We start from the raw sequence: 8,726 nt of genomic DNA on the forward strand, positions 1-8,726 counted from the left end.
ATGGTTTGAAGCACCGTCCTCCACTCCTCCTCCAAATTAAAAATTCACTCAACGATACGCCCAAAACATGTTCCAGCCAATCACCTGAAGGATCGGAGGCCTGGAACGAGACGCCGGTTCCACCTGGATCTGCAGAACCGAAATCTCACCCACGACTCCACCTCTCCTCAGGATTAGGATGTTTTGGCATCAGATCAGTGACTCGCTGCTCAGTTTCCACAACAGAGGGACGCAACCTGGAGTCAAACACAGCTTTTAAAAAGCTAATTTTCCCATGAGTCACGCTGTCTTCAGGAATCCAGACTCCAGGGGTCTGTTCCTGGACTCCTTCCCGGTCCGGGTCCATGTCAAGAGGCAGGCGGCGAGGTCAAGAGGTCAAGGGGCGTGTTGTGAAAAGCTGCAGAGTAAATCAGGAAGCAGCAGTCTGGGGGTCGGTCGGGTGGTTATCGGGGGTCCAGGAGAAGATAATGTGTAATAATCATAACTTCATTTGATACCAGGGGTGTCAAACATGAGGCCCGTGGGCCAAAACCGGCCAGTAGGAGACTCCAATCTGGCCAAACCACCATGTGAAAGAAAAAAAAAAAACATTAAACACTGACAGCCAAGCTGGGATATCACTGACGCTAACATGAGAGCTAGCTAACTAGCATGAGCCTCAAGCTGTGGAAAAACACCCAGAATGCAACAGTTCCGACTCGTTTCGTCTGCAGCACACCGAAAAACTTTCAAGTTCAAAATGAAGGATTAAAAAAAGACGGCTCAAGTTAAATAGATCAGACTGGATTTTTTTTTAGGAAACACTTGATTTTTTTTTTTTTTTACACTAAAACGAGAGAAAATTCGGATAAGTGTGTTTTAGAAAGAACACGTCGATTAACGCCAACTCAACTTTTATTGTCTTTTCACAACAAATACAAACAAACAGGAGCGCCGCCGTCTGGAACAGGAGCTCAGAACCACAAACACAAGAACTTATTCCATCGAGTATTTACAGTGCATCAGGGTCAAAAGGTCAACCGTAAAGCAGGGGGGAGGGGGAGGGGGCGGAGTCTACGGCGAGTCGTCACAGACCAACCGGACGACCACTTTGTCCTCCAGAGCGCCGTTCTCCCGGTAAACGTACATGGGAGCGTCGCAGCTGTCCTCGGCAGGCTCCGCCCCCCCATCTGGCCCCTCCCCCTCCCCCTCCACCTCGCCGAAGAGGTCGTGGTACGACGCCACGCAGGGGTCGTGGTCCTGCAGCGCCGCCGGGTATCTGCTGGAGCGCCGCTCGATGCGTACCGAGCGCCGGACCGGCGTGAAGAAGCGAACCTCCTGACCTTTGACCCTGACGGCCTCTCGGCTCTGGCTGGGCGGGCCGCTGCAGGCGAGAGGACGAACACGAAAAAAACAAACCAGGAGTTTAGAAAAGCGCGAACGACAGGAAAGCAGCGTAAACCTGAAGCTGTTCTTATGGGGAAACGCAGACGCGAGGCGTCTCCCACGTACCCCGGCGTGGCCGTGATCTTGTACTTGATGACCGCCGAGTCTCCGTTCTGGCCACAGATGAGGGCCCGGGTCGGTCTGGGGGTCACGGCGGAGTCGGGTCCGGCCTCCGGACCGAGTTCTCCGGCGCTCTGCTCCTCCTCCTCCTCAGGAGCTGCTGGAAGAACCGAGAACAGAAGAGCGAGGATGAGGAGGATGAAGAGCGAGGATGAAGAGTGAGGATGAGGAGCGAGGATGAAGAGTGAGGATGAGGAGGATGAAGAGCGAGGATGAAGAGTGAGGATGAGGAGCGAGGATGAAGAGCGAGGATGAGGAGGATGAAGAGCGAGGATGAGGAGGATGAAGAGCGAGGATGAGGAGGATGAAGAGGAGGATGAAGCACGATGAAGAGCGAGGATGAGGAGGATGAAGAGCGAGGATGAGGAGGTGATATGTTGAACGGGTTCAGAGCTCTGAGGTCTGCTGCCCTCTGCTGGATCAGGGGGAGCACAGCGGGGAACTCGGGGGGGAAAACTAACTACTTCCTGTCACTCTGTTTCCCAGAACACCAGTTCAAAACTGAGAAATCTCCGTTACCATGGAAACCAGCTCCAGCCGACTCCACAATCATCCAGATATACGTGATCGATCACCAGCATCCCCCAGTCCTGGCATGTCCCACTCCACAGTCCTGAAGCCCCCCCACCAGACACCACGAGGGACAAAGGTCCCACGCCGTCTCCGAGTCCACAGAACACACCAGGACTGGTCGGGCGAACTCCCATGAGCCCTCAGACACCCTATGGAGGGTCTGGAGCTGGTCCCGGGTTTCAGAACCAGTCAACGAGGAGGCGGAGCCGTCCAGCACCTACCGTGGATTTCTTTCTTCCTCTTCAGGATCTCAAACACGACGGCTCGAAGCTCGTCCAACGGCTGCGGTCAGAAGACAGAAAGAGACAATCAGCAGCTGGACAGAACCCGGAGACCCTGTCTCCCCCTCAAGAGCCAATCAGAAGCCTGGAAATGTTTTGAAACGGAAGCGTCTGTCCACGTCCACTCGCTGCTGCAGACGGCAACAACGCATCTGCCGGTTCCAACGGCGGCAGCCTCCACTGCCAGGGGGCGGGGCCACGCGGTCCTGAGGGGACGGCGCCGTTACCTCCATGACGACCCGGACGGCGTCTTTGAAGACGGGCAGGACGTCCAGGTCTCCGTCCCGCTCCATCAGCCGGACGCGGCAGATCCAGTACTTGGTGAACTTCTGGGACACGGGCGGCAGGCGAGACAGGACGCTGCTCACCCGGTCCGGAGGACAACCCTGAGGGGGACGAGCACGGGTCAGGGTCAGGGTCCTGACGGGTCAGGGTCCGGGTCAGGGTCAGGGTCCTGACGGGTCAGGGTCCGGGTCAGGGTCAGGGTCAGGGTCCTCACGGGTCAGGGTCCAGGTCAGGGTCTACACAGGCTCCTCCTCACCTCCTCCAGCAGCGTGATGCAGTCGGCCAGGGACTGGTCCACGGCGCAGATCAGGGACTGGGCCTCGTCCTCCTCCTTCATGGACTTCCAGAAGGGGGTCTGGGACACCGAGGTGGTCCTCCGGGCCACCGAGGACGGCGCCGGCATGGAGGGACGCTTGTAGGAAATCCCTTTAGCCTGCCGCCATTCCTGCAGCTTCCTCCTGCGGAGCCGGGCCACAGCGGTCGGGACGGACCGAGCTTCAAACTACAGGCCTGTACTGTCACTTTACAGACCGAAGACCCCCGCTGGGCCCGGGACGGACCCTGGACCCGCACTAAGCCCCTCCTACTCACAGTCTCTGCTGCTGGGCGGCGGTCGGCCTCCTCCTGTCGGTGTGGGCGGCGGTCTTGGCGGTGAGTTCGGGGGTCCTGGTGTTTGCGGTGCGGCCCGTGAGGCTGATGGTTCTGGCCGGCTGAGGGGCGGTCTGTGACCCCGGTGGAGGTCCTGCTGGGATCTGGGCCGCTCGGTTCTGCTGCCTGCCGTCGGTTCCTCTGCTGGTTTGGAGTTTCCCGGCGGTGGCGGCGGCCCGGACTGTCGGCCTGCTGGGTGTCTGCGAGGCAGCTGCCCCCCCTTCGGCTGGAGAGCCTGGCTTCGTGGAGCCGCCTGCAGGCGCGGGTTCGAATCCCGGCCGCCGCCGATTCTTGCTGGTGGGCTCAGGGTGTGGTCTGCAGAGAGGCCAGCGGGCTCCGCCCTCAGCCGGGCGGGACACAAGCCCGGGTCCGGGGCGTCTGGGCGCCGCCTTCCCGGCTGGAATGGAGCTGGCGGCGGCCGTGGGTGCCCCGCCTGGCGCCGCGGGTCTCGGCCGGGGAACCGCTGGAGTGAGCCCGGTCCTGGTTTTGGTCAAAGGCCCGAGGCTGATCCTGCTGCTGGCCGCCGCCGCCGCCGGACACGAAGAGGCAGCTTTAGAGCTGAAGCTCAGCTTGCTCTTGGGTTTCACTGAAGGACGAGGCGCGTTGGGAGGAGCTCTGACGGAAGGCTGGACCCTCAGCTGCTTTTCGACGCCGGCGGCTGGACGTGGACCGGGTCTGGAGGACAAGATAGCGGCGGGTCTGGAGGAGGCGGAAACAGTCACTCTGGAGGATGCAGTGGTGGCGACTGGTCTGGCGGACACGGCGGCGGCGGGTCTGGAGGACGCGGCAGCGGGTCTGGAGGACGCGGCAGCGGCGGGTCTGGAGGACGCGGCAGCGGCGGGTCTGGAGGACGCGGCAGCGGCGGGTCTGGAGGACGCGGCAGCGGGTCTGGAGGACACGGCGGGTCTGGTGGACACGGTGACTCTGGAAGATGCGGTGGTGGCGGCGGGTCTGGAGGACGCGGCGGCGGCGGGTCTGGAGGACGCGGCGGCGGGTCTGGCGAGTTCAGGGTTCCGGTTGCGTCTGGGCGGAGCCGGGGCGCTGGCTGAAACTGGAAGGTTGGTTTTCTTGTGAGAAACTCCGGCGCCGCCGCTGATCGTCACTCTGTTGGAGACGCTCAACACCTTCCAGGCAGGGTCTGGTCTGGACCCTGCGCTGCTGACCCCCCTCTGTCCGACCCCCTTCTGTCCGACCCCGCCCTGCCTGACCCCCCTCTGTGGGGCTTCATTCTCTTTTGCGTTGACAACCTAGGAAGCAAAAAAACAGAAGCAGCTCAGTGGAATCAGCAGGACCAGGGTCTCGCCCCTGATATTGCAGGAACTTTCAAAGGTTCCGTCAGAACTCCTCCAGTCTGGACGGTCAGCCTCAGCGCTGTGGCGCCACCCAGTGAATCCTTTAGGAAAGGCTTCAGGAGGACGGGCGCCTCACAGCTGCTGGTTTGTTACAGAGGAAGACCTCACTGAGCTCATTCAGAGACCTGGATCACGTTCTGGACCCAGAACAGAGAAACCAGGACTTTAAAAGGAGAGTTAGGAACAGATTGTAATGAGATGACTCCACAGCATGGTCGTACCGTCCCTGTTCGGTAAACACTCCGCCTACCTGAGGCGCTGGAGCGGCGGGCCGCGTCCTCGGCTGGTTCTCTCGGAGGTACGGCCTGGAGGGGGGGTTAAACCGGCCGTGTCAGACTTCAGCATGTGGTCAAATGCGTCCAGACTGAGGGACGTGGCGTCTCCTACCTGGGGTTCGGCGCTTTGAGCCTCCCTTTGGCGGCCAGGTACTCCAGCAGCTTCAGCTTCCGCTGCTCTGCGGCCAGAAGACAGAGACCAGCCGATCAATTCAAACCACACGCACGCACACACACACACGCACGCGTCCAGACCAGCGGTGTTCAACCTGTGGCTCTTCAGTCCCTCTGCAGCTGCTCCATGAAGCCTTCATCACATGATACGAGAATTAACTTATTTTTAAATTATTTATGATTTGTTACTCTCGGTTCAAAAGGGATTCAAAAATGGTTCAAGAAAAATTGTGAAAATAGCAAAAACCACAAGAAATGGATAAAAAAATGATAGAACAGCTGTAAAAACCTGAAATGGCTCCAATTTATAATGTAAGAAAATGAAATATGGCAGAAAAAAGCAAAGAAAACTGTTTAAAAAGAGGAAAAACGGACAAAAAAATTCAAAACTGTGATCAAGAAAGAGCCTGAAAAGAAAAAAACTGTTAGAATCAGGAACAAAACAGGTTCAGTGTAATAAAATGTTCTCTATTCGGAACTGCAGTTAAAGCTTCATAAATGCATTATTAGATCTAGTTTCTGTTTGAAGCTTCCTGAGCAGCTTTCACCTCGTTTTAAAGGTTAAATGTTCTTTATGGCTCCAGAACAGCTGCACTTGGCTGAAAGTCACTGAAACGGTTCTTTTTTTCAGAAAGGCTGCAGAACCCTGGCCAACACAGGAACAGCAGGTAGAACTGAACATCGTAACATCTCTTCGACGGTGAACTCATGTCCCTTCAGCTGGAGACGTAATGAAGAGGAAGTGAGCTCTTTCTGCAAACGGGAAAATTCGGGCCTCACGTTCCGGTTTTTAAACGTGTGACTGCATTTCCTCTCCCATATTGCAAAATACTGAACTTCCTGATTTTCCGTGTAAATTCCAGCATTTTCAGCTTTAGAAAATCATGTAAAACCTTCAAAAAGTACTGACTTCTCTTTGGCCCAGAGGAAAACGCAGGAGGCTGAGGTGACGACTGATATAATGTCTTTTCACTGGAGCAGCTCTCTAAAGATCGATGAGGCTTCGAGGCGGGATAGAAGCACATCGAACAGAGCCGGGTGATGAAAACATCATCGGTTATTTATAGCATCGGAGAAAAAAACACTACAGAAGATAAAAAAAGGGAACAAACCAATCCGTCCTCATATTACAAGTTCATGACAGTTACTTTGAAAGGACAGAATCTGTTCACGACATCCCTCTGAAATGACATTTGGGTAACACTTTACTTGAATCATCACATTATAAATTGTTATAAACACTCATACATGATCAAAATGCTTTACAACCCACTATACAGCATAGGGTCAGGGTTAGGTCCTGGCATTGTGATGTATGAGTGTTTATAACTACAGCAACACGTGTTATAATGGCATTATAATGCTTTATAAATGTACTTATCATGTGTTATACCGGGTGCTTCAAGTAAAGTGTTACCAAACATTTGTCTCTACTGTTGGTGGATCAACTCAAACTGTTTCAGGTCAACAGAGAAACATGCAGGATTCAGCTCTGTGAAACTCCTGTGTATATTTCTTGCTGTATTTATTACAGTTTTCTATTATATTGTACATATGTGTCTGTCTGAAATTTATATTTAATTCATATTTAATATCTGTTATTATTACATTGTATATGTTTGTCTTAAATGTATACTTAAATCTATATTTAATTTATATCTGTTAGTGTATATCTGGTATTAATTTAATTATATGTCTTAGATTTGTATTTAAAGATTTAATAATGTCTGTTAGATTATAGCCTATCTGTTACTAAATTATATAATTATATTTAGGGGGCGACAGTAGCTCAGTTGGTAGAGCGGGTCGTCTTATAACCGGAAGGTTGGCGGTTCGATCCAGCAGGTGTAAAACTCTCGTGTCCTTGGGCAAAACACTTCACCCACCTTGCCTAGTATGAAAGTTGTGAGAGTGAATGGTTGGTGGTGGTCGGAGGGGCCGATGGTGCAGATTGGCAGCCTCGCTTCCGTCATTCTGCCCCAGGGCAGCTGTGGCTACAGCAGCAGCTTACCACCACCCAGTATGGTGTGAAGGGTTAATGTGATATTGCAGTGTGACGTGCTTTGGGCTCTGTCATGCAGGGTAAAAAGCGCTATACAAGTGTAGTCCATTTACCATATTTATTTATATTATATATGTTTTTTATATTATATTTATGTATTTTTCTCGGTATGGCTTTGTACATTTTCACATTTCTGTTCTATTTATATTTCTTTTCTCTGTGCTGCTGGAACTCTGCAGTTTCCCCTGTGGGACAAATAAAGGACTTTAATTCAATTTAATTCAATTCAATCAAACACTGATCAGTTCCAACTGGATCTTTTATTTTTTCGGAATAAAACGGAGGCGGTGAAACACGGGCTGAGTGGCTGTTCTTCCTACAGACTCAGGTTATATAGAAACACACTGACATGGGGCAGGAAGGCGTGAGACACACACACACACACACACACACACACACACAGTCTTGTATTTCTATCCTTGTGGGGACCGTCCATTGACTCCCATTCATGTCTAGCCCCTAACCCTGACCCTTACCCTAACCCTAACCCACACCACAACAAAGCCTAACCCTAAAGAAATGTTTTTGCACTTTTACTTTTTTCAGTAACAACAACATGGTCAAGAAAACACTGTTTCTCCTACTTAGGACCGGAAAAAGGTCCCCACAAGGCACGTCGTTCCACGTTTTGCTGTCCTTGTGGGGACATTTGGCCCCGACAAGGATAGAAATACAAGAGAACACACACACACACACACACACACACACACACACACACACACACACACACACACACACACACACACACACACACACACACACACACACACACCGCACATAGACTTGCGTTACATTTACAGATTTACAGCCCACAGAGCACAGATTTATCAACACATATGAAGCTAACTTCAGCTAACTAGCATTAGCACGCTAAACGGAGCGATTCGCGGGGCTGAGCGGGACAGGGACCGGTCGCTCACCCTTCCTGGAGAGCGCTGCCGGCGCCTCTTCCTCTCCCATCGCGGCTTCCTCTCGATTCGGCGCCGTTAACGGATTAAAGTCTCCAGTTTGAGGCAGAAAGTGTCCGTTAAACCGACTCCATGACGACCTGCCCCCCGGTAAACAGGCTTCGAAATTGCCGCGAGTGCACGCCCCCTCTCCTCTGATTGGCCCGTTTCAAATTTAGAAAAAAAATCCCTCTGATTGGCCAAAGAGCCGCGCAGATCTGAGCGCTGATTGGAGGAGAGTGTTGAGCGTGAAACAACAATTAACAACAACAATTAACAACAACAACAATAATAACAATAATAATGTTGGGGACGCACTGATGGACAGACCCAGCTAAGGCATGACCCGGAGTCATGTTGTCTGCGAATACTGTCCCCCGTCATGAAGGAGACATGACCCCCGCTGTGGTGGAGACGCAGCAGACTTTGAAGCTCTCTAGAACAAAGAGAGAAACTTCTTCCTCTCAGCAGGAGGCCACAGCCATCTTGTTCCCCAGAACCTGAGATGGCTGCCCATGTCCTCCACCATGTGCTCAGAACAAAGAAACCCTCATGTAATGGCCGCTTATCTGTCCTCACAGAAC

The 8,726-nt window shown here is 52.9% G+C and overlaps 1 protein-coding gene across 2 annotated transcripts; it reads right to left on the reverse strand.

Annotated features, from left to right (window-relative positions):
• Positions 1-883: 883 nt before the first annotated feature.
• On the reverse strand, positions 884-8,257 carry ckap2l (cytoskeleton associated protein 2-like). Of its 2 annotated transcripts, none has more exons than XM_030105004.1 (9): positions 8,116-8,257; positions 5,072-5,138; positions 4,935-4,989; positions 3,276-4,579; positions 2,941-3,142; positions 2,627-2,785; positions 2,340-2,400; positions 1,492-1,642; positions 884-1,363 (listed from the first exon to the last, which is right to left on the reverse strand). In XM_030105004.1, exons 1-9 carry the CDS (start codon positions 8,153-8,155, stop codon positions 1,054-1,056), a joined length of 2,349 nt encoding a protein of 782 aa, XP_029960864.1. In that variant the 5' UTR covers positions 8,156-8,257; the 3' UTR covers positions 884-1,053. The 2 variants fall into 2 exon arrangements, with proteins under 2 accessions (XP_029960864.1, XP_029960863.1); XM_030105003.1 differs by having other exon boundaries at positions 1,492-1,645.
• Between the last annotated feature and the right edge of the window lie 469 nt (positions 8,258-8,726).

Source organism: Salarias fasciatus, chromosome 12 (assembly GCF_902148845.1).
Source record: "Salarias fasciatus chromosome 12, fSalaFa1.1, whole genome shotgun sequence".
NCBI classification, from domain to species: Eukaryota; Metazoa; Chordata; class Actinopteri; order Blenniiformes; family Blenniidae; genus Salarias; species Salarias fasciatus.